The sequence below is a fragment of the Gopherus evgoodei genome, chromosome 2, assembly GCF_007399415.2.
Source record: "Gopherus evgoodei ecotype Sinaloan lineage chromosome 2, rGopEvg1_v1.p, whole genome shotgun sequence".
Lineage (NCBI taxonomy): Eukaryota > Metazoa > Chordata > Testudines > Testudinidae > Gopherus > Gopherus evgoodei.
The window spans coordinates 149,866,719-149,890,549 of record NC_044323.1 but is presented as its reverse complement, the minus strand read 5'-3'; the positions used below and the strand labels follow the sequence as shown (position 1 = coordinate 149,890,549).

Below are 23,831 nucleotides of genomic sequence, written 5' to 3'. Positions count from 1 at the left end.
GCCGGTCCCTGGGATGTGGGGGGCCCTGGGGTTGGAGTCCCTACACATGGGACTCAACCATTTGCACAAGTGTGTATAAGTGTACAAATCATGGCATGAATGACTATACGTGGCAGGTAGCAACCTGCAGGCTACTGATGACTCTACTGAAAGCTTTTTGCTTCATTATAAAACCTTCTCTTCTCCATCACCAGAATAATTCATTTCGGGTACGTCTCCACCGCAGCCAGAGGTGCACATGGAGACGCACCTAAGCTAGCTTCGATCTAGCCGGCTTAAATAACATTAGCAGTGAAGCCATGGCAGCGCAGGCAGCCTGTACAAGCCCATCTGGGACTGTGGGTATGTATTCAAGCAGCTAGCCCAGGCTGCTGTGGCTTCACAGCTGTGATTTGAGCTAGCTAAATAGAAGCTAGCTCAGATATATCTCCATAAGCTGCAGCCAAGGCTCTGGTTGCAGAGCAGATGCACCCTGAGCGAGCTCTGGGCTTGTCAGCCTGTGAACGTGCCTGCCAATCAATGCATGCGTGTGTGAGTATGCATGGGTTATGACAATATCTTTGTGACATGACGTGATGGAAGAGACCCATGCTCGCGTCTGCCCCACTCAGTGTCCATTCAAGGTTATGGCCCCTTTCTCTCCACCTAGTGTGATCAGATGTCCTGATTTTGTAGGGACAGTCCTGATTTTAGGGCTTTTTCTTATATAGGTTCCTATTACCCCTTACCCTCTGTCCTGATTTTTCATACTTGCTATCTGGTCACCCTACCTCCACCAGGCTTCTAGCTTGCTCCCTGAGGCTGAGGAATCTTTCTCAGTGGAAAGTTACACTGGCTTCCCATCTGCCTCGCACATGATGCAGTGCAAGGAGCTGGAGGACAGGCTGAGGATCTGGCCCATTGTGTCACATACAGACCTGCACGGATGCACTCTGCTGTACATAAATATGTTTAGCTGCGTGCATACACAGAAATACTGTACATCGATTCAAACGCAGTTCCTCCACGTTCAGCCAAGTTCCTCCAGGGATGACGTGACCCAACAATGAGATGATCCATCCCGAAACCCCGTCCTGCTCCGCAGCGTCCAGCGTGTAATCTAATAACATGCCTGCTGCATGCTGCAGAATGATCCAATTATGCCCACGCCCGGTCCTTTGCACTGCTTTACCCCTGGCACAGTTGGCGTGCACAGATCGTTCCACTTAATTCATTAAAGTTCCTCAAACAGCGGTTAACATTTGATCTCTGTTTGGAAGCTGACTGTCACTGCAGCTCCCCCGCACACCGCTCCCCGCCACCGTTGCCCAGCTGGAGCTCAGGAAGCGGAGAGATGCACTCAGGGGCTCTGCCCAGCCCGGAAAGGCAAGGTCAGAACAGCTCTGGCTGCAGAAGGGCTAGCAAGGCTCCTTTTCCTGCCCAAAGACCGAGTCTTCCACACGGATTAAAGGGATCCAGGGCTTGCAGCATAGCAGGGAAGCTCCGAGGGAGGGATTCCAGGTCTGTCAACCTGCCACGGACCATTGCAGTAACCACAAGATGAACCCTAAGGTGACCGCTACAAGTGCAGGGAGAGGAAGGGCCAGGGGCTAGTGCTAAGGTAGAGCACAGTACTCCAGGAGGTGATGCTATGGAAGTACTGAGAATCCCAGGGGGGATTGCTGTAATATTAGGGCAGTCAGGGGTAGTGTTGTGGTAGTATTGGGTACTCCAGGGTGTAGTATAGATTCTCCAGGGCATAGTGCTATGGTGGACAAGGTACCCCAGAGGGCGGTGCTGTGGTATTGGAGTTCACCAGGGGGTAGTGTTGTGATATTAGGGTACCCCAGGGGTAGTACTAGGTTGGTACGAGGTACCCCAGGTGCAGTACTATGGATGTACTGTGCACCAGTGGTTTCCAAGACAGCCCATGGGATAGAGGCTACTGGGGGGCACTTACCATTGACCCCTATTTCAGGGGACTCACCCCTAGTGCCGATGTGGGGAGCAAGAGGAAATCACACAGGACTTGTGTGCTGGGAGAAGAGCCAGTGGTTAGGATGTTGAGTGTAGCCTGTGGCATATGACCTGGGGAGTGGCTGAACTGTGAGGTGGCACCAGGGGTCATTCCATATGGAACAGGCCATGTGGGGACCAGGGTGTGGGTGCTGTGGGGTGAATTAGCCGCTAATACTGCAGGTCAGGAGGGAAGGGGGACCTTTGGTACAGATGTTAGCAAGATCAACCCAGTGTGGATGCAAGAAGAATCCCCTTAGAGGAGACGCTGGGGTTTTGTGGGATATGAGCAGTGTGAGGATTAGCCCATGAGGGGGCTTTAATATGGAGATATGCCAATCTCATAGAGCTGGAAGGGACCTTGAAAGGTCATTGAGTCCAGTCCCCTGCCTTCACAGCTGGACTAAGTACCATCCTTGACAGATTTTTGCCTCAGATCCCTAAGTGGCCCCCTCAAGGATTGAACTCACAACCCTGGGTTTAGCAGGCCAATGCTCAAACCACTGAGATTGTGCCCAGGTACAGAGGGTGGGGGAAGCAGCCTGAGAAGTCTGGTCTGAGGGGAATGTCCATGATACAGATGCTCGAGTGGGGAATTGCCCATGGAGACAGGGATCCCTAAAGGTTAGGATGTGGAACCCCATCCTCTCCTTCTTGCTTTCCAAAGCCCGTCAGTGACTTTCTCTGCTAGGGGTGATTTAGCCCCACATTACTCCAGCCAGTTCCCAGAAGTAGGATCACATCCCTTCATTGCTCTTTTCTTCCTCCCAAAATGAATGCTGTTGGGACCAGCACAGCTGTGCTCCCTCCCTTCTCCAACACACCCTGCTCTCCCCACCGACCGGGACCCTCCTCATGCCTCATTTCTCCCCCTACTTTCCAGTTTATCGACACTCCTGGGAACCTGCCTCCATCCATGAACCTCACCCAGCTACTCAACCTGAAGAGGAGCCTCAGCCTAACCTCTGCTTACCAGTGAGTACTCTGCTATGGGGCTGCCCAGGAGACCCCCCACACACACATCCTGAATGCCACTGCTCATGCTATCTGGCTGCTTTCTATCGGACTGGCCTCATTAGGAAACTCCTTGAAACAAAGACCAACCGTGTCAAACTGGGGGTAGAGCTTAAATTAGAACTAGACCCTTGATTTTCCAAAGTCCCAGCTCCCACTGACCTCTGGGGATGGGACAGGTAAAAAATGTTCTAGCGAAACTCTTTTTAGATTCAAAATTGGGTTTTTGGGTAAACTGGCATTTTCCCAGGAAGCAGCCACAGCTTTCCTCGAAAAGTTTGGATTTTTTCCGACAAAAAATCAGATATTTTCATCCCAGGCCAAAAACGTTTCTGGTTTGTAGCAGGTCGTGGCCGGAATTCTTTGGTTTTCAGTTTTTATTGATGTTTTCTGGAGGGGGTGGAAATATTCATTTTCCAGCCAGCTCATATTGTGGGTGCATCAGGACGCCATTCACTGAGGTGCCCACATATGTATTAAGTGTCCAACAGTTGAATATTTACTCAGCAGCTCAGATTTCCACCTTTGGTTGCCCCTCATACCACTGAGGGCCAACTTGGGCTAGTCTCGCTGACCTGAAAACACCTCACACATTTAGTTCAGCGAACTGCAATCTCCAGCCCACCTGGCCCTTTCTAAGCTCCTTTGAAATCTCCTCACCTTGCTGCTGACACCAGTGACCTACTTATGCCACCTACCAACTTCCCTGGCTTTAGAGTTACGGTAGCGGAGCCTGCCGTCAGCGCTTCTGTTACCAGACAGGCTCCAGTGTGCAGGGCTGGCTGGAAGCAATTCATCCCAGTCCCCAAAGGACTGTCTCAGCCCTTCACCATCTGGCCATGTCCCTGGGACAGGAAAGGATTCTGTGGATGCAGAGATTTTTGAGGCACCTTCTGTTATTACCAGCCCCAGTAATCACAAGGCAATGACCTATCTAATGGAGACAGTAGAGTAGGAGGAAAGGGGACTCGAAGACAAGTAGAATCTAATCCAGCGAGAAGACTTCCGTGGACTGAATTGGGAGTTGCTTGGTGCCAAACTGGACTCGAGGTGCTAAGGAGGCATGTGGGCTGCAGTAGCCGTGTGGAGCCAAGGCACAGGCTGGCTTTAGGCAGATCCCCTCGGGGAGCCCTGCCCAGGAGTCTCCTCTCCCCTCTCCCGCCCACGCTGACTCCCCGCTCCGCTCTGTTCCAGGGAGTGCAAGAAGGGTGCAGGCCTCTGGGACGTTCTGCAGCTCAGAGGTGCCTACAATCTTGAGGATCACCTCCACCTCAGCCAGGTGAGTGGGAGCTTTTCCCCGGGGGGCACTTCCCCGGGGGGCACCTGCCCTCCAACTCTCGCCAGCCCTGTGGCGTCCTTAAGCAAAGAGGGGAATTAAACCTCCACGTTCATACAGTTTCACACTGTCCCCTGCCCCAAGATCTGCCCACTTAAAGGGAGATTTAGTCTTTACATTGATTCATTCAAGGGCTTCTCTAAGAGACCCAGTCCCTGGCCTCTCTTTCCAGTCTCCATTTTCCATCCAGTCCCGGGTTTCCTACAACTTCCCCCTCCCAGCACAAATGTGGTGGAACCATCTGTCCTAGCACAAGAGGAGACTCTTCCTTTTCCATCTTCCTCCATTCTGGGCTTCCAGGAGAAGTTGTAGTGGGAAGGGAATTTGGCCTTGCAGCTGTGTGCATATAAAGTACCATGCCACTCCTCACCTAGAGGGTTCATGCATGAGGTGAAAAGGGCAGGATGCAAAATGCGGGGCCTGGGAAAAATACGAATGTGTGTGTAACCCACTGAGTTTGTTATAGCTCCCTGCCTAACCCACAAAGGGTGTGAGTCTATGACAGTCCTAGTTAGGAAGTTTTAGACCTGGAGGCTCCCTGGTTCAACCCCCAGTATAATAGCCATCTCTTAAACACTGCAAAATAGCATGAGGCTAATTTCTCTTGCATGCAAAATGGGCCCTATCTACTCAGGTTCAACATTCAGAATTTCTGAAGAGCACTGAGTAATTCATCCCCCCCAGCAGTGAGCTGACCTGAGCAGGACAAATAGGAAATCTGGGTCTGAGATGAAGTGTGTGTCTAAGAGGGAGGAATCTCTCGGATGCTGGGTGAAGCATCATACAGGGGCTGATGTCGTGCTGTCCTGCTTTTATAGCACTAGGATGGGGCACATAGATTTGCCTTTGCTGACTTAACTGGTTTGGGGGGTCATCTGATTTGCCTTTACTGGGTTGACTGGTTCTGTGATGCTAGGTAGGAGCAGGGTCACCCAGCCTATAAGGAACTAGGGCCAGATCCAAATCAGGAATCAGTGGAATGGCTCCCTTGGACTTCCCTGGGCTATGGGTCAGGGCCCTAGCCAGGACCAGCACCCATGGGGCTGGCGGTCATGGCCCTGCCTTGCCCTCAGTACACCAGAGACTTCCAGAAACGTCTCGACAACTTCAACCTCCACTTTGAAGAAATCCACTTCCTCGATGGGGCTGGGAGACGGGACCTGGAGACCTTCCGGCAGAGCGGGATCGACCAGCTGGACTACCCTACGTTCCAGGCTGAGGTGAGGGGTGCCGGAGCAAAGCTACTGCCAGTGCGGTGACATCAGGCAGGGGGTCGCCCTCTCGGTTTGCATCCTCTACAGCAGCCCTTCCTCCTGCCGGGTCTGGGAATTGAGACTGGCTGATTGTGCCACTCTGGCCGGGCTCTCACCCTTGCAGATCCTGGATCCACTCCCAACCCTCCCCTGGCCCTGACGGAGGCATCTGCCCCGTGTACAGACCCCCTGCCTGTTCCTACTGCCTTTGAGCCCATCCCACTCCAGGATAAGGCTTGTCAATATGTGCCTGCTCCCTTTGCCTGTTCTCCAGCCAGCTCCCTTCCATCTCACGGTGGCAATCGCTCCCAGGCAGACACCCCAACCCCGTCCTGTCTTCCTATCCTTTCTCGCTCCCGCTTTCTCGGACAGACTCTGCGCACCTTGTGTGAGCTAGAGAAGTAGTCTTCTCCCCAGCTTTACCAGTGGGCAAACTGAGGCATACAGAGGTGGCGTGACTGGGTAGTGGATTAAGGCATTGGACTAGGGGCTCAGGAGACCACAGTTCAAGTCCTTGGTCAACCACAGACTCCTCTGGGTAAATCACATAATCTGCCTTGTGCGTCAGCTCCCCATCTGTAAGGTGATAAGAATCCCTCCCTCCCTTACCTACCTTTGGGAGGGTAACATCCATTAATGATTGTGATGGAGGCCGTATAAGAAGCTAGACAGAGTTGCCAAGATCTCTCAGGGAGTCAGTTACACAGCTGGGAATAGAACCCAGGAGTCCTGACTCCTCATTCCCTGACTCTAACCATTTGAAAACACTCCCTCTCGGTGGCTCATTGTAAAGGGGAGGGTGGGGGAAGGGATCCCTGTGCCCTTGGCCCGTGTTCTGCCCTTGGTTACCCCTGATCACGCCTGTAGCTGAAATCAGGCCCCAGTCAGTGATTTGTGGGGTAAGGTGCAGGCCGGAGGCTCATCGCTGGTGCTCAGGGAACGTTCGTAAAGTGTGCCCCACACTTTGGGACCCTTGGCTGACATGGGGCTGTTCATACGGCTGGCTCCTTTCTCCAGATGCAGAACCCTGTGGTGAGGACGAGCCTGGAAGACCTAGCCAGGGACCTCGAGGGCCTCCAAAAAATTCAGGTGAGTTCAGAGTCGACCTGGAGGGAAAGGAAGGGGTGATCCCCAGTGGCAGGGAGGGGAGATGCCTGTGCTTTGCCTCCTGTTGCCCAGCGATGCCATCTCTCTTCCCCCTGCCAAGAGTTCCCGTGCTTCCCAGCTGACCAGGAAGGCCATCAGTGACTCTGGTCTCCCTGCTGTCCCCCACAGAGCAACATCACAATAGCAGGACGGCTGGCCAACGAGTCCCAGGCCCTGTGGAAAATCCAGAACGCCACCGTGCTCACTCAGGAGGCCCTTGTGGTGAGTGTGACGGACCCAGCAGCAGTCACCTCCAGGCCAGGCCAGGTCCAGACCCCGTCCTTGGCTCAGGAGCTTTGGGGTACATGCCGCTTGGGAAGGGCATTACGGGAAGCCTCCACTGGGGTGTGTCATTTATGGGGGTGCTGGTGTTGGTCCAGTTCTTCCTGGGCAAGTGAAGCAAAACCTGCCCACGCGACCGGGCAGCCACTGCTGAGAGCTCACAGAGGGGATGGCCATGAAGAGCAAACCCCCCGGGGCAGGGCCGGGGCTAAGGCCTGTGGGTGGGAGGTCGGAAGGGAAGGCTGCTCTCCTCCTGACTGCCCTTTGCCTTCAAAGAAGGCCATTGGGCTCCAGGCTGCAGCCCCCTCCCCCGCCCGCCTTGAAGTGGAGGGGATAGCTTAGTGGTTTGAGCATTGGCTTGCTAAACCCGGGGTTGTGAGCTCAATCCTTGAGGGGGCCATTTGGGGAATTGAGGTAAAAATCTGGAGATTGGTCCTGCTTTGAGCAGGGGGTTGGACTAGATGACCTCCTGAGGTCCCTTCCAACCCTAATATTCTATGGTTCTATGGGATGCATCTGAGTCTCCCTTTGCCTTGCAGGTGAAGCTGAATGAGAGTGTGCAGTTCTTATCCACCATGGCACCCCACCTCCAGGTACAGTTGTTGGGGGAGACCATCCATCTGATGGAATGGCCACTGGGAGGGGGGAGGGGGAATGATCCCACATGAAGGGGGTGGGCAGTGGTGGCTCAAGGTCCTGGGAGTTACAGGCACAAAACACCCAGCCCTGTACTGATCATAAGGAGCAAGGCCTTGGTGCTTCATTCCCAGCGGAGCCCAGGGACTTTACCACTGCTATAGGGAGATGGGGAGCAAGCGGTGGTTTCATGGCCAGGAGCTCCGAACCCCCTGATGCAAAGGTAAGGCACCTTCAGAGGCACCCAACAGCCTGGGCGTGCACGCAAAACACCCCACAAGGCGCTCCCCACTTTTCATGGACATCATCCAAGGCCCGACCCTGACCTGCAGGGACCCCTCCTTTTCTTGAGGTGAGAGGGGAATTCAGTCCCCGTGGTCATTCATTCTAGACTGAGCTTCCTCCATTGACTTTGAAGGGACCCTGCTCTTGTGAGGTGACCCACCCTTGGGCAGGACACGCTCTTCCTCTCTGTGTATCCCCTTCCCATGACTGTAGGTGGCTCCTTGTTCTACAAATCTTCCTCAGTCCGAGCCCTTGGAGAGAAGGAAATTTGCCTTCTAGTCTCTATGTTCACCTAAGCCTGGTTTTCCCTCTACCCTGCTCCCCGCTCCTGACTGCCAGGGACCACTCCCTTCTGGGGAGCAGAGAGAATTCAGTCGCCTTGAGTTGGGCGCCCAAGTTGTTTAGGCGCTTTAGAAAACCCCATCCCTCAGGGACAAGGTAGGTGAGGTCACATCTCTTAATGGACCAATGTCTGTTGACGAGAGAGATGAGCTTTCGAGCCACATGGTCCTACCTGAAGAAGAGCTCTGTGTGGCTCGAAGGCTTGTCTCTCTCACCAACAGACATCGGTCCAATAAAAGATATCATCTCCCCCACTTTTTCTCTCTAATATCCAGGTACCAATAAGGCTACCACTACATTTCATCCCTCAGGGTTTATTCAGTACTGGGCTCCACCCACACATTGTTCCCTAGCCCTGACCTATCAATCAAAGCTCAGTAATAATAATACTGCTTAGGCGTATGAAGCCAGTCACACTGGATCAGACCCAAGGTCCATCCTGCCCAGACTCCCATCTCTGGCAGTGGCCAGAACCAGCTGCTTCAGTAGAGGGTGCAAGGAACCCAGCAGGGATGGGATAGCCTCAGGTTCTCACCCTACCGCGGTCATGGCAATGGCTGGAGAGTAAAGTGATTCTCCATCCTGATGGCTGCTCGTCTGCAGCCCCTGTCACTCGGAGGGTGGCTTGGGCCAGGTAAGCGTTTCATGGGGTACGTGCTCAGCAGTCACATGAGGAGCCAACTGATTTTGTCGTATAATGACAGAAGAAAGAAACTTCCACCTTCAGTCAATTCCCCACAATGCTCCCAGCCTCCATGGCAAATCCATATCGCGGTGCTTTGGCTGCCAGAAAGAGACATCATCAGCCCATCTTCCCAGTGGCACAGGCCGGCCAGAGCCCAGCACCTCATTGGCTTCCCCTTGGACACCAGATCAAACTCAAAGCTTTGCTCTTCCCCTTCCAAGCCAATGCTGGGACTGGCCTGAGGGACCATCTCACCCTATCTGATCCTGACCTCCCGTGACAGATCTGTTCAACCTCCAGGGTGAGACCTCCTTGTGCAGGAGGAGGGAGCTTCTGAGATGGAAGTTCTGGAGGAGATCAACAGCACAGATTCTCGCTAGTGCCTTCAAAGCTAGATGCAAAACCCACTTCTATTACCAGAGTGACCCCTTCCCAACCAAAGACTGGAGATAGTCCCAGTACTGCTGCTTGCAGAAGAGATAGCTCAAGATATCTCTGTGAGCACCACCTTGAGCAACACCAAAAATCAAGCCAAGGCCTGCTCTCTCCCCCGAACCCAAGCTGAAGAGGCAAGCTTTTCTGTAGCCATGAGCAGTATAACAGGCTCACGTTCCCCATGGCTGACACACAAAAGAGAATGTATGTCACACCCTGCCCAGTGGCTTCTGGGCACACTTTATAAACACTGGGAAGTGTTCAGATACCAGGGAGATGGGTGCCATAGAAGAACCTAGATACATTCCTACATAAGTATGATGTAGCAGTCTGAGCTTGGTGTCAGAAGCCAGGAATTCCTGTGTCCTAGTCCTACCTCTAATCCCCTCGGAGATCCTGGGCAAGTTCCACCCTGCCCCACCATGTGCCTCAGTTTCCCCACCTGTTACATGGGGATAGGGACATTTACCTCCTTCCCATGGCTGGTGTGAGGATCAGTGAATTAACGCTCATGTATGCATGCTGCTGCATGATAAGCCTACAGCTCCCTCCTTAATTAGAACCCCTGCTCCCAGAATTCCCCATCTCAGTGGTCAATCTCCTCCCCTCCCCATGATTCCTAGCACCATTCAGCTCTCCAGTGCCCTCTAAGGTGCCTCTCTCCTCCCAACCTCACTCTCTCACCAGCCCCTCTTGAAACAGACGATGGCTGAGATCGCCGTGATCGAGACCATGCTGCCGGTGCAGGTGCAGCGGCTCCTGAGACACGTGAGTGAGGAGGGGACCTTAGCCCCACAGGGCATTGAAGGGCAGAGCTGAGACGCAGCAGTCAGGGGAAGGGAACCGCAGAGATGTCTGCATAGTTGCATTGAGATCCTTGCGGGGGACAGGACTCCTGCTTGATAACCAGCTCCATGGGACCTGCCTACAAACCCAACGCTTGCTGGGGCATCTGTGACTGCAAACCCAGAGGCAGCATGACCTACACTGGGGCAGAATCTGGGTAGCTGGAGATCCAGCCAGCAAACCCAAAGCCTGTGTGAGCCTATGCTGGGCCAGACTGTGCACTGGGGCCCTGAATTCCTCACAAGCCCTTTGGAAGCCAGTGTGTGTCCTTCAGGCTGCCTTCTGTTCCTGCAGGAGATCGGCTGCTTCACAAGGAAAGAACTGGGCTATTTCTCGCAGTACCTGAACTGGGTGAGACGCACGGTAGGTGCTAACATCAGCAGAGGAGCCCTGTCAGAGCAGGGGTTGCTGCGGTTGTGATTTATTTGTGTTACCTTTGTGGGTCAGTGCCCCAGTCCTGGACCAGGAGCCCATTGTGCTAGGTGCTGTACAGACACAGAACAAAGAGGTGACAATCTAAGGCTGTCTTCACTTGAAACGCTGCAGCTGCACTCAGGGTAGATGCTTAAAGCAGTGATGGGAGGAGTTCTCCAGAAATCCACATCCCCGGGAGGTGGCAGCGAGGTCGGGGGAAGAATTCAGTGCAGCCCCCTGTACAACAAGAGACAGCAGATGGAGGCAGGCAGCTGGGGTCTCAGCCTAATCGGTGGCAAGTTTCTTGTAGGCATCAAGGCAAAGGAGAGGTTGAAGAAGGGCTTTGAATGAGGCTGGGGAGTGAGTTTTGTGGATGAATCCAGGCAGTGCCTGCCCAGAACTAGTGAATGAGAGGTGATAGGGCAGAGATTGATCACGAAAGGCCTGGACAGTGAAGACAAGTATCTGATGTTAAGTACGATAGAGAAGGAGTCGGCAAAGAGCATTATGGTTGAAGTGACAGGCTCAAAGAATGATCTCCCAGAGGGCATTTTTAGTTTGAAGCTCCCACCAATGCTACAAGGCCGCATGTAAACGAGCAGGGCAGCTATGCAAGTACCTCAGGGGATGGTCTTGTGGTTAAAGGGCTGTACTGCAGTGTGGGTTCGATTCCTGACACGACCTCCTTGTGTGGCCATGAACAAGCTGTTTGTTGTTGCTCTGTGCCTCGGTTTCCCTTGATTTGAAATAGAGATAACAATCCCAAGCTCTTTCCTAGTACTTTTTATCCATGGATCTCAAAGCATTTTACAAAGGACATCTGTGTCTTTACCCCCCCTCCCCCATTACAGCAGGAGAAACTGAGGCACGGGGGAACACAATGACTCACCTGAGATCACCCAGCACAGTAGTGGCAGAGCTTGAAATTGAGTCCCACTCTAGTGTTCTCTCCACTGCTTCCCCACAGAATGCCTCCCACCATGGGAATAGACCTCCAGGTCCTTGAGAGGCGCTCAGAGATTAGGGTGATGAAGGCCAGCTGTGAACCTGAGTGAGCCCTGTCAAGGGCTTGGCTCCCATTATCACACCTCTGGCCAGCTCAGCACCTGCCATGCCCAGCTCTGCGGAGAACCTAGCCCCAAGAGTGCAGCAGAGCTGGCTAGCAAAGGCAAAGGCCGGCTGGTTGGGGATCTGTGCACAGCTGGGTTTGTGACTGTGTCAGCCTCCACCCAGGTCACTGCCTGGATAACTCACCCTCTCCTCTTTTGTTCCAGCTGACTGAGGACGTGGCTTCCTGCCAGCCGCTCGCCACGGCACTGGATAACGGCCGGGTGATCCTCTGCGACCGCATCGCCGAGCCCTGGGTAAAGCCAGCAGGACCTTCCACTCCCTGCTGCTGCCTTGGGCGTTAGCCCCCATTCCTCCCTGCCCCGGGGAATTTGTTCCCGGGCAGGGTTGAGTGGGCAGCTCTCAGGCACCATGGAGACAGCACTAGCTGGTCTGTCCCAGAGCCCTCCCATCCCCAGGCACTGAGTGATGCCCAGTCTCCACTCCCATCACCCTGGCATCGAGAGCATGGGGGAGCAGAGGCACTCCCAGCAGCTGCAGACTGTCTCAGTGAGCAGTTTCTGTGCAAAGGGGTAGTTGTTGGGGTCTATTATTTTATAGGTATTATAGGAGTGCCATGAAATTGGGGCCTCACTGTGCAAGGGACTGCACAGATACATAGTAAGACAGTCCCTGCCTCTAGAGCTCACAGTCTAAATAGACATGGGGTGGGAGGGGAAACTGAGGCACAGACAGTCAGTTGCCCGAGGTCACTGACAGATTGAGGGAGAGCACCCAGCTCTTCCAACACCTAATCCAGCACCCAACCCACTAGGCCATGCTGTGTCCACCAAAGGGATGTGAATCGAACAGGAAATGAGATGAAGCCCGGGAGCCAGCACGGTCCTTGCTGCGACCATCTTGATCCTGGCATAAGCCAGATCCACTCCTGTTGATGTCAGGAGATGCGGGCTCCATCCTGGCTGACCTCTCACACCGTATCCCCTACAGCTGTTACTAACTGGAATCAGCCCCTCCACCCCACCCTGTCTCCTGGGACCTCGTCTCCCTCTGTTTCCTTGCCTGCTCATGGTGCTGCCAGAGCTAAAAGACACAGAGAGGGGATAAATGAGGCTGCCTAATCTTGTCTGAGCAGCCTAAGTTGCCCCAGGGAAGATGCAGCCTTTGCTGAGATAGGCAGTGCTGGACAAAAGCAGCCAGCTTGGGGACATTTATGTACCATTCAGGGTGTTCTCCTCCTAAGCAGGGCTGCCCAAAGATTCATTTCATGACAGGATTTCCCAGTTCCCTGATCTGGCAGCAGGAGGGGGACCATCTACGATAAATCTCAGCATGCAGTGTGTGTGCGAGCACATGCATGCCACTGCCCTCTGCTGGATGGTATCAGAGCTATTCCACTGTGTGTCATAGGCTCCCTATTACCAGCCAGTGAATCCCTCTGAGTTAGGAGTTAGGACTCCATGGGGCATGCCTCTTGCTGTCCATCTATGGAATAAGGTGGCGACTGCAGGCCAGAAGCTAATGGCATTGGGGCAGTGACCAAACTCCCATTGACTTCATCAGGCCAAGAACCTGGCTTCTGAGCAAAAGGTTAGAGGCTCTCTGTCCAACCTGCTTCCATCTGTATCCAGAGTAACCGAGGGATCAGCTCCCCCACTCTGTCCCCCAGCCCCGCCCAATGGAGCCGATCAGGGTGTTTGTTGTGTCCTTCCAGAATGCCTTCTGGTTCAGCCTGGGCTGCTGCACCTTCTTCCTCATCCCCAGCATCATCTTCGCCATCAAACTTACCAAGCACTTCCGCCCCATCAGGAACCGGCTAATGTAAGTGGCAGGCACCGTGGGTGCCGGGACCTATGCTTCGCCCGTGTCCTCCCCATGCCATGACAGCAAGGGACCCACAGGAAAGGGGAACGCACCAAGCAGCAGCTGGCGGGTGTCGTTCCCAGCTGGAGGAGACGTACGGGCACTAGCTGGGAATCACACCTCCTGTCTGCTGTGTAGACATACTCCTGGAGGGATCCCATTTGAGCCACCCCCGCAAATGCCCCATCAATAGGCCCAGCTGTGGCAACCCTGAGCTCATGCCCACCTAGGGTCCTCTGGTGTCTCTCCATGTAGACGTTCGGCAGGAGCCCAGCAGCACCTCGATACAGAGGGGTATTTACCTATAGATTGGATGGACTGAGGCGAAGGGCCACAATCAGGGGTTGAGAAAGCGAAGAGGGAGTCGGATAAACTTCCATTTGCTTTCAATCCAGTCCTGGATGGATCTCTGATCCCTGCAATGCTGTGTCCAGTAAGCCCACTGGGTGGATCCATCCAGTGAGTGGATCTCTTATCCCTTGGATCTCGTCCCCCTTTGTATGCTCCCCGAATCCTTGGACACATTGTCCAAGATCTTGTGCATACTCAGAGCTTTCCCTGTTTGCAGAATGCTGTGACCGCACCGGATGCAGCCTTCAGGGGGCACTTATTTCCTGTTCTCAGGTGCAGCCACCTTTGGAGTGTTGGTCCAGGAGAACAGAAAGGGTTAACACCCCCCACCAACACTCCACCCTATTGCCCTCGAGGGCTCCCCCTCAAACATGCCTGGAGCCCATAGGCCCTCGTCCCCATACACAGAGGGTGAACCTGCGTGTGGTCTATGCCCCATTGCACACAGAGGTTAGTTAACTGGCACACGGCACTGTCAGCTCTTCTGCCCGGGGCTCAGTTCCCTGAGAGACCGGGATAGATCCTGGAACTGCGGTGCATAATTCAGAGGTAGATTAAGGACAAACGGGTAACTACCGCCCTGAACCACAGCCTGTCCCAGGCCTATCCAAGCTCAGCTTGCTGAATTCTCCCATGTGCCTTTCTTTACTGTATGTTCTTATGGCCCCTGAAGTCCTCGACAAAGAGAGGGTCATGCAGAGTAATGCTGCCTCCTCTGGGGCAAAGCCTGGCAGGTGTTTATCTGGCTGCAAGGTGACAACAGAGATAATATTGGCTTCTCCCTTATGCTCTCTCCTTTTCTTCCCCACCACCTGCAGCTCTACTGCCTCAGAGGAGACCTATCCCTTCCATATTCCCCGCGTTACAGCTCTCAAGCTATAGGAAGGGGTCTCCGGCATCTCCAGGTAAGGGGGAAACTAATCTGGGAACTCATATCTCTGTGGTGGAGGACTCCTGAATCTGAGAGTCCCATGGCTCCCCAGGAGTCCTGGAACTACAGACCACTGGTCCCGGGCAAGCTCAATGTGGGCTCTAGGACCTTGATGTCACCTGGGGATGGACATTCATGGACCTCTCTTTTGCAGGTCCTCTTCAGAGCTCCTGGACCCCTGAACCAAGGTTTCTCTTGGGGATCCTGTACCTCAATGCCATGGGACTCTGTGGATACCAAGCTGCCATGTTGCAAATATTTCTGGAGATCACTCACACCCCTGAGTCGAAGCTGCCCCCAAGTTCTCCCATAGGTTTCTGTCACAGGTGTTCTGGAGGGTCCAGTCTGTTCATATCTCCCCAGGTAACTGCTAATGAGTCCGTTTACTTGTAGGTCTCCTGGGGAAAGTGCCTGGATTCCTCCCAGTGCCAGAACTGCCCCCATCAGAGACACTTCCCTTCCACTCTGCCTCACCTTCCCCATGTTGCTTCTGAGCTGTAGGAGGAGACTCCTGCAATGACCCCACTCCTCAGCTCTTTCTCCCAAGCACCCCACTCTAGTGACCCCCACTCACTGCAGCGCCAGTGGATTTGCACAGCACAGCAAGGCAGAAGGGAGAATTCCTGCCGCATAGCAGTGCCCCTCCAGGGTTCAACATCTCCAGCCATCCCAAAGGGGAGCCATTAAAACTCACCGATGCCCATGTTACCTCCCGGATTAATTCATGTCTGCGGTGTCCTCCCAGCTTCAGGCTGCTTTATGGTTCCAGCAAGTTTTTCTTAGGATCTGTGAGTGAGTGAGCCTGTCTGGCTCGCTCATCTTCCTCCCTGGCCTTCTGCAAACACACACGCATTGGGCTGTAATGCTAAATCCACCGTGCACAATCCCAGCCCATGTATCCCACCGGCAGCACTGCCAGGATCCAGGGCTCTCACTCATTCAGGTTGGTGGCGGTTAAGAGGATGCATATATGACCCGATGACTGGTCAGGGCTCTTCCCCTTAGAGATGAGCCTGGACCAGCTCCCCAGTGCTGCCAAAACCCAGATCTGAGTCTGAACCTGGCACCCTGGTCATTGGCTCACTAATGGGCCACACACAAACCTCCGCTCCAAAGATCCCAGGAGACGGGGCGAGGGGGGATGTGAAATCCAGATCTCAGTTTTGCAGCTGGGGCTCGCCTCTGCTCCCCAGGTCAGCACTCTCGCCAGGACTCTTGCTTCTATATCTGCTGTCCCCACCTGGCTCTGGAGTGCCAGGCTCACAGAACCTCCTGTCGCTGTTGCTTGGGTGAAAACCTCCCTGGGTCTTTGGGGACTCCTCCAGGTGGTGCAGGGCCCCTGCAGCCAGAGGAGAGGACACGGGTCTAAATTTGACCCCCAGCTGGGAGATCGCCCCTTCTGTCCCCAACTCTAGGCACCTAAAGGAAACTGGTCTGGCTCTCTTGGGGGTAAAGATGGGTCCTCATGCTTCTCTGAACTTTTCTGCCAAAGGGCAGGCTACTCAGGTCCTGTTGTATTTTAACCCATTCTGGAAAGCCCCGACATTGGGATTTAGGGTACAAAGGGGTGTCAGTGCTGGAGGATGCCGATGCCATTAAAGTACTGGCCCATTTTCTAACCGTGGTTGCTTTGTTCATCCATTCTGGCGCTGTGTTCCGGAGGGGAGGGATGGGTGAGGGGCGGTGGTGGTTGGGATAAATCCTCTCTGTTTTCTCGAAACACAGTGGATTCCCAAGGCATCCGTCCTTGTGGATCTGTGCCAGAGAGCCAGGCTGGACAGGAAGGCTAGCCTGGGTCTGGGGAGAGCCTACAAATGTCCTGCTCTGGTATAGGCTCTGTGTGTGACCTTGGGCAACTCACTTCACCTCTCGGGGTATATCTTCACTGCACAGTTAGCCCAGGATCAGTGACATTACCCAGGGTACAATCTGGACCCCTCAGGTCTCCACCCTTTCACACTGCTTTGCTGTGAGATTTACCGCTCCTGGTCTGCCCAAACACAGCCTCCAGCATGTAAGTTACTCCTAGTCATAGTGTCTGAGCACTAGGGGCAGCCACTCATGAATTACACTGCAGAGCAACACCAGCAAATTCCCAGTCCTGGACTTTCCCGCGGGAATGTGCGTCTTGTCCTGCCCAGCTCCCTCCTGGACAATACAAGCTCATCTAAAGTCTGTCATTTCATTAATAGAAAATAATATGCACAAATTCTGTTCTCCCAAATGGCGTTTCCCAAACACTGGTTTAGATAAAACAATAAAACAAACGTATTAACTATGAAGAGATAGAGTTTAAGTGACCGCAAGTAGGGAGGCATAAAAATCAGAATTGGTTACAAGAAAATAAAAATAAAATGCAACAAATGCCAACTTAATGAGCTAAGTGAATTCAAAGCAAAGTCTCTCTCCCACTATGTTCCAACAGTCTTACTGGCTAAATTTCTTTCAGTTAGGATCTCTCTCCCAGTCCAGTGCTGCTTTCTTGTTCTTCAGATGTTGTCGATGCTCTGGGTAGAGAGAAAGGGGGAGATAATTTGGGGTATCTTCTCTCCCTTCTTATAATTATTTCTCTTCTTTGAGAATCACCTCCGGCTGAGGTTGAGGAGACAGAAAGTCTGTGTAGATGGGAACCCCAAGCTGTTTCTTTGTCAAAATGTTGCTCTTTCACCCATACCCTCTTTCCTGCCAAAGAAACGTCACTTAACCAGGTGATGGTCTATTTGATTTCTGGCCAAAGCGTTGGCTAGCCTTTTGTCTCTGGGAAACTGGTTTGTGATGGCTCCCCAGACTTGGGACATGTCTTAATAATATCACACAGTAGAATCTTACAATTTTACATACACTTGCCACACATATTTTACCGGGACAACAATAATCAGCAAATTACGAGTTTTCAACCTCACAAGGCATACTTCGTACAAAATGTATCACAGTCTTATAAAAGGGGTGAACACAGGGGTTCAGATGGTCACAGGATCTTATCTAGGTTTTAGCCCAAACTCCCTACTGTGCACACCATACCTCTGACTTGGGTTTGGAGGTGCTTTAAGTCCAGGCTAGCCGATCCAGCTTTGAGGGTGGGTTAGAGTGCTGGCTGGAACCTGTAACTACTCTGCAACGAGGTTGCAGGCAAAACTCACTTCAGTGCTGCCAGGCCTCCAGTGCCTTTCCCAGAATTGTCCCCAGTGAACCGACAAATTCCCCCACAATTGACATCCCCCCCATGGCCCCTGATTGGGCCAAGCATGCTATTTAACTATGGAGGGTGCTCTAGGAAGCTGTCTGGGCAACCTGGCAGTACCCGGCCTGCTGCTACAACAGACCCCGCTCTCGTTCCCTGCTTCGGAGCCCAGCTCTGTTCCTTGGCTTGACTCCTGATCCCTGACTCCGGCTGCGATCTCTGACTAGACTCCCGATTCCAAACTCTGGTTCAGACCTTCGGCTTACTCCCGGTTTCTGGCCCTGGCTCCTACTCCAACCACCAAGCCCGGCTCCTGCACTGACCATTCAGCCCGACCCCTGGTCCTACTTGCTAGACCGGACTGCCTATGTCCCAGTTGTGCCAACACTGATGTTTGGGAGGTGCTCAGATAGTACAGGAATAGAGGCTGTAGAGGGGACGGGGGACCAAGTCTTACCACTGATGTCTGCAGGCTTTGCAACAGTGCAAAGAGCGTTGGCCCATTGGAGTTTGGCGCCTAAATACCTTTGAGGACCTGGGCCTTTGTCTTTGGTGATAGACACCCCCCACCCTGTCTTGTTCCTACTCTCCTAGAACAGTGACTCTCGCTAACATCCTGCGGCTCTAACCTCTGACTGCTCCTGATGGGTTGGCGCAGGGAGAAGGCAGAGCCTTGGCCCGGAGGCTTTGTGGACTCCCTGGGAGCTGCAATGCTTGAGGAAAGCCAAAGAGCCCCAGGAGCGTGGCAGGGATCTTCCCCTCCAAGAGTGTCGCTGGGATGGTTGGGGAGGGCTAGGGAGAAGCTGCTCACTTTCTGTCATCCCTCAAGTCAGACGTGCAGGGGAAAGATAACTGGAGAGAGCAGCTGACAGCCCCAATTACCAGGGAAATCACTCTGCTAAGAAGGACCTCCTGCCAACACTTCCCCAGCCCATCTGCCCAGCGAGGGCTCCTCCAGCCGGTTCCTCTGCCTGAGCAGAGATGCTCATCCCAGCAGTGAAAGAGACAGCAGCCACAGCGCTCCCCATTTGTGCTTCCTCCAAGCCCTTCACAGACGCTGACAGCTTCAGCCTTCCCATCCCCTGGGAGGGAGCTGCATTCCACGTCTGGGGAAGCTGAGGCAGTGAAGGTCCAAGGTCACACAGTGATTCCTTAGGCCACGCTGCCTCAGATGTGTAGGCACACATCCACACTTGCACAAACGTGTTTACACACACACACACACACACACACACACACACACACACACACACACCAGCTGGCACACATTCACACAAGGCTCCATGCACACACACTTGTGAACTCACGGACGCACGAACACCTGTGCCCACTGAAGCAAACCCGCATGAGTAAACTGACCAGCAGTACACACATCCTCGCGGATACATGGGCGCGCACACACACACTGACACACACCCACGTGTCCTCAGCCAACATAGACTGGCCTAGAACCTCTGACAGAGCCCCCCGGGGATCCGTCTCTTTCACACCCTTTTCCAGCGCATGCCCAGCAGGCCACGCACATTCTGATTGGATTGAACTGGATCTCAGCGTAAGCACTGCAACAGGCTGTCAGGCTGACTCAGTGCTGTGGGGCAGGAACGACGGTCCCAGGGAATCTATGTAATTCAAACCTGAGGTTCAGTTGGCATTAAGCCATTCCCTCCAGTCCATAAATTTGTCCTTCCGCCTCTTGATGGGTCAGGCATTCCTTCTGGGCCCTGTGCTCTGGATCATTCTGGTTGCTGCTGTGCTCAGAGGCAGCAGGGGCTATGAAAAAGCAGAGCTGGGTGAAATTTTTCCAGCCCAAGAAGGATTCTAACCAGCTCCAGATGGAGGGTCTGGGACAGCAGAAGATGAAGCATGATAAGTTTATGAACCGGACGATGACAGGGCTGCCTGCAATAGGGCACTGGAGTTGATCATCCAGTCGATCCCTTCTGGTCCGTGACTTACTTGCTCTGTGTAGCGATGAAGCCCCTCCAGTCCGGTATCTGGCTATTGCACAGTGGTTAAGAGCAAATGCATTTTAAACACAAAAGGCAGGGGCAGATAATGCTGGCTAGCACCAGGGGCTCTGTGGGGTTTATGTGTGCATCAGAGGGGGGCACTATGCCATGTGCTGCAGTACAAAGGACAGATTGGAGCTGGCTTCAGGTGCGGGAGTGGGCGTGGTGAGGAAGGCTCAGGCAGAGATTAGAAAGCAAGAGTGGGTTTTAATCAGTGCTGCTGAGATTAAACTGGATTAGGGAGAGTTGATTTGCGAGGGGCTGGGAAGCATTTCTGTCTTCCCCTCTCCTCCACCCCCGACACGCAGTTCAAGGGGAAGGCAGCATCGGTGTCCACTGCAGATTCCCTGCCCATCAGACAAGCAGCCAGTGAGTGTCTTGCAGTTAGGATCAAATCAGGAGAGGTGCTGAGCATGCTGGATAAAGCTCCCCGCTGGGCAGAGGGCAAGCATGAGGCCTAGGTCGGCCCTCTGCACGGCGGGGGTGGAACGTCACCCCACATGATGCTGCCAGGGTCTCTGCAGAGGCTTGAACCTCTGTGATGCAGGGAGTTGACTCCACTAGGAGGCGCTCAGCACTGCCCACCGCTGATCCCTGGTCAGGCCCTTTTCAAACCCTGCTCCTGGAGTCCCATTTAGCTAAAGACCGAAGCTCTTTGGATACGGATGCTGGACTCCAACAGGCAGGGGAATGAGCTTGTAAATCAAGAGATGCGGGTTCTAATCCTGCCTCTGCTTTAGCTTGCTGGGTGACCTCAGGGGGAAGAAGCCATTTGTGCCCTTGCTGTGCCTCAGTTTCCCCATGTGAAAAATGACCCTGTGTCCCATCTTTGTACAGTGCTGTGAGATCTGAATGGGGGCCAGTGTTAAGAACAGTCACTCTGGGTAGCAGAGAGCCACTGTGTGCTTTGTACAAATGGAGAATGTGGACCTGAATGTGAGCTCATGGGCACCAGGGTGGAAATCCAGTAAAGCCAAGAGCTTTCGCTGGTGTGATGGAGATCAGACTCCTCCCCCTTCTGGCCCATTTCTCTGCCGGCTTCCAGTCACCTGCAATGAGCTTTAACTGCCGGAGTCTTGGAAGTCTGGGCCAGTCCCTCGCTTGGTGTAAATATGCTGTCTACAGTGTCAGTTTATACCTGCTAAGGATTTGGCCCCAGCTCCACCCCACCTCCCCCGGCTCGCTAATGACATTCAGCTTCACACACAGCATTAGCGTTGGCCACCAAGGAAAAAAAGGATTTTCCCATTTGATCCTGAGGCAGGTCCCTTTGGAGCCTGAGCCAAATGGATCTATGGCCTGTTGAACTGAGAGATGAGAACATCAGAATGGCCAACCTGGGTCAGACCAATGGTCCATCTAGCTCGATGTCCTGTCTTAGGACAGTAGCTGGTGCCAGGTGCTTCAGAGGGAATGAACAGAACAGGGCAATTATCAAGTGATCCATCTCCTGTCATCCACTCCCAGCTTCTGGCAGTCAGAGGTTTAGGGACACCAAGAGCATGGGGTTGTGTCCTTGACCATCTTAGCTAATAACCATTGATGGACCTGTCCCACAAGATTGTACCTAATTCTTTTCTGAACCCACTTATAGTTTTGGACTTCACAACATCCTGTGGCAATGAGTTCCACAGGCTGCCTGTGTGTTGAATGGAGAAATACTTCCTTCTGTTTGCTTGGTTTAAACCTGCTGCCTGTACTTAGCAAGCAGGCGAGGTAAACCACACGCAGAGGTGGGTTGCTCGGGCAGTTGTAGAAGACAGATGTCCTCACTCCTTGGACTGGCATCGATACATTATTCAGCTGGAAAACAGCCCAATGCTCTAAAGGTGGCGGATGGTGCAGAGGGTGGTCTGAGAGGGAAAGCTGGCTCCTGTATATCAGGCTGCCCATAGCCTGTCACTAGGGCTGGGACAACCTATTATTATTAGTTATTTATTAATTATTTATTTGTTTGACCATAGCACCTATGAGTCACAGTCATGGACCAGGACCCCATCATGCTAGGCACAGACTATGAACCACATCAACAGACATGTACATGCATGAAGGTGAATGCCTACATAGAACATATGTACCTGTGAACATGGTGCAGATGAACATATATGTGTGCACATATTTAAATGCACGCAAAAATGGATGCAAACAAACATCGATGTGCATGGACAGGTACACAAACATGGGGCTGGGCACCAAAGTACATGCACAAACATATATCCACATGTGAATGTTCAGAAAGGAACATAGATGTGCAGACACATGGCCAATGTACACAAAATGGATGTGTGTGTGTGTACACATGACCATGCACACTGGAATATGGATGTTCCTTCACATGCAGGCTCCGACATGCACATTCAGACACATATGCACATGAACAGAAGCATGTGGACACGCACACATATCCAAACCTTTGCTAGTTGCAGGACTCAACCTAGACAAGATGAAACATTAGAATAACTTTTTCTGCCCTGTTCTTGCATTGCCACTTCCATCTGGACCAAAATCCCAAAAGCCAAAATCCCGTCGGGGAATTTATTCTCCTCAGCTGGAGCAAAGAGCTCCAGAAATCAGGTGTGAATACGAGATGAGACGATGCTTCCCCTGCAGGGGTGGCTCCAGGCACAAGCACACCAAGCGTGTGCCTGGAGCGTCAAGCCACGGGGGGTGCTCTGCCGGTTGTCGCGAGGGTGACAGGCAGGTTGCCTTCGGCAGCACGGCTGAGGAGGGTCCGCTGGTCCTGTGGCTTCGGCGGACCTCCCGCAGACATGCCACGGAATCCATGGGACCAGGGACCTCCCGCAGGCAAGCCACCAAAGGCAGCCTGCCTGCCGTGCTTGGGGCGGCAAAATACCTAGAGCTGCCCCTGTTTCCCTGGCATCACCAGGTCCTGTTTGGAGTCTCGGGGATATGGAGAAGGAGCCCAGGGTCTCTGACGCTTTCCTGAGCAGAACCCAAATTTGCAAACATTTCACTCATCCAGTCGGGAAGCAGACACAGTTACCGTGCAACCCAGCTGACCAAAAGCTGGAGTCTTTGCACGTCGCTTGTCTCTCACTCTTCTGAAATGGCATTTCTATCGACAGAGCCCCTGTGAAATGCAAACTCTGTGCCTCTCTTGAGTCCCTTCAAGCAGTCTGCTTCCATTCGACTTGGCCTGCTGGCCTTTCTGCACATTGTATTTCTTGTCAGGAGAGATGAGGCCAAACCACCATCCCAAACTCAGCATTTCAAGGGGCTCACATTCAAATCCCCGTCTCTCTTTGGAGCTGGACCGAACACGGCCCACCCTCAGCTCATATGGGGCCAGAGTCTTACGAGTTGCTGAGATTTCCACTTGGTGAGGCTGTCGTGATCACAGGCTGACCTGCACTTTAGAGTCGTCTGGTGTCTCTTAAGGGCACCCTGTGGGTGGCAGACCTGGCTTCCTTCACCTCTCTTAAGGGTGGAACACGCACTCTGAATTCTTCCTATTTGTCACCCATACAAACATGACGGGCCTGAATGGATTCAGCCCCAGCAAACCTCATCTGCCAGGCTTTGCAGTAACACAGACACCGCACCATCTCAGCAAAGCAGGCAGAGCGCAGGTCAAAAGCTAAACAGGCCTACTTGCTTATTGCCGCTTAATATTCCCTTGCAAGCTCCTTTCTGCCCAGTTACCCCCATCTCACTACTGCAGCCTCTGTCTCTTTCTGTGCGTCTCTCAGGCAACCTCTGTACTCCAGCTGGGGGGTTGCTTCCCAGCCTGGGCAGACA

General features: G+C 53.3%; 1 protein-coding gene across 1 annotated transcript in view; it reads left to right on the top strand.

Moving 5' to 3' along the window:
• The window catches only part of PROM2 (prominin 2), a 30,180-nt gene extending 15,331 nt beyond the window's left edge, over positions 1–14,849 (top strand). Inside the window, exons 13-23 of the mRNA XM_030549515.1 lie at positions 2,879–2,970; positions 4,204–4,288; positions 5,419–5,565; positions 6,616–6,687; positions 6,874–6,966; positions 7,566–7,619; positions 10,097–10,177; positions 10,550–10,618; positions 11,944–12,033; positions 13,452–13,558; positions 14,770–14,849. Coding sequence (XP_030405375.1) covers positions 2,879–2,970; positions 4,204–4,288; positions 5,419–5,565; positions 6,616–6,687; positions 6,874–6,966; positions 7,566–7,619; positions 10,097–10,177; positions 10,550–10,618; positions 11,944–12,033; positions 13,452–13,558; positions 14,770–14,833 — 954 coding nt within the window. The 3' untranslated portion in view covers positions 14,834–14,849. The remainder of the gene's footprint in view (positions 1–2,878; positions 2,971–4,203; positions 4,289–5,418; positions 5,566–6,615; positions 6,688–6,873; positions 6,967–7,565; positions 7,620–10,096; positions 10,178–10,549; positions 10,619–11,943; positions 12,034–13,451; positions 13,559–14,769) is intronic.
• The last annotated feature ends 8,982 nt before the right edge of the window (positions 14,850–23,831 follow it).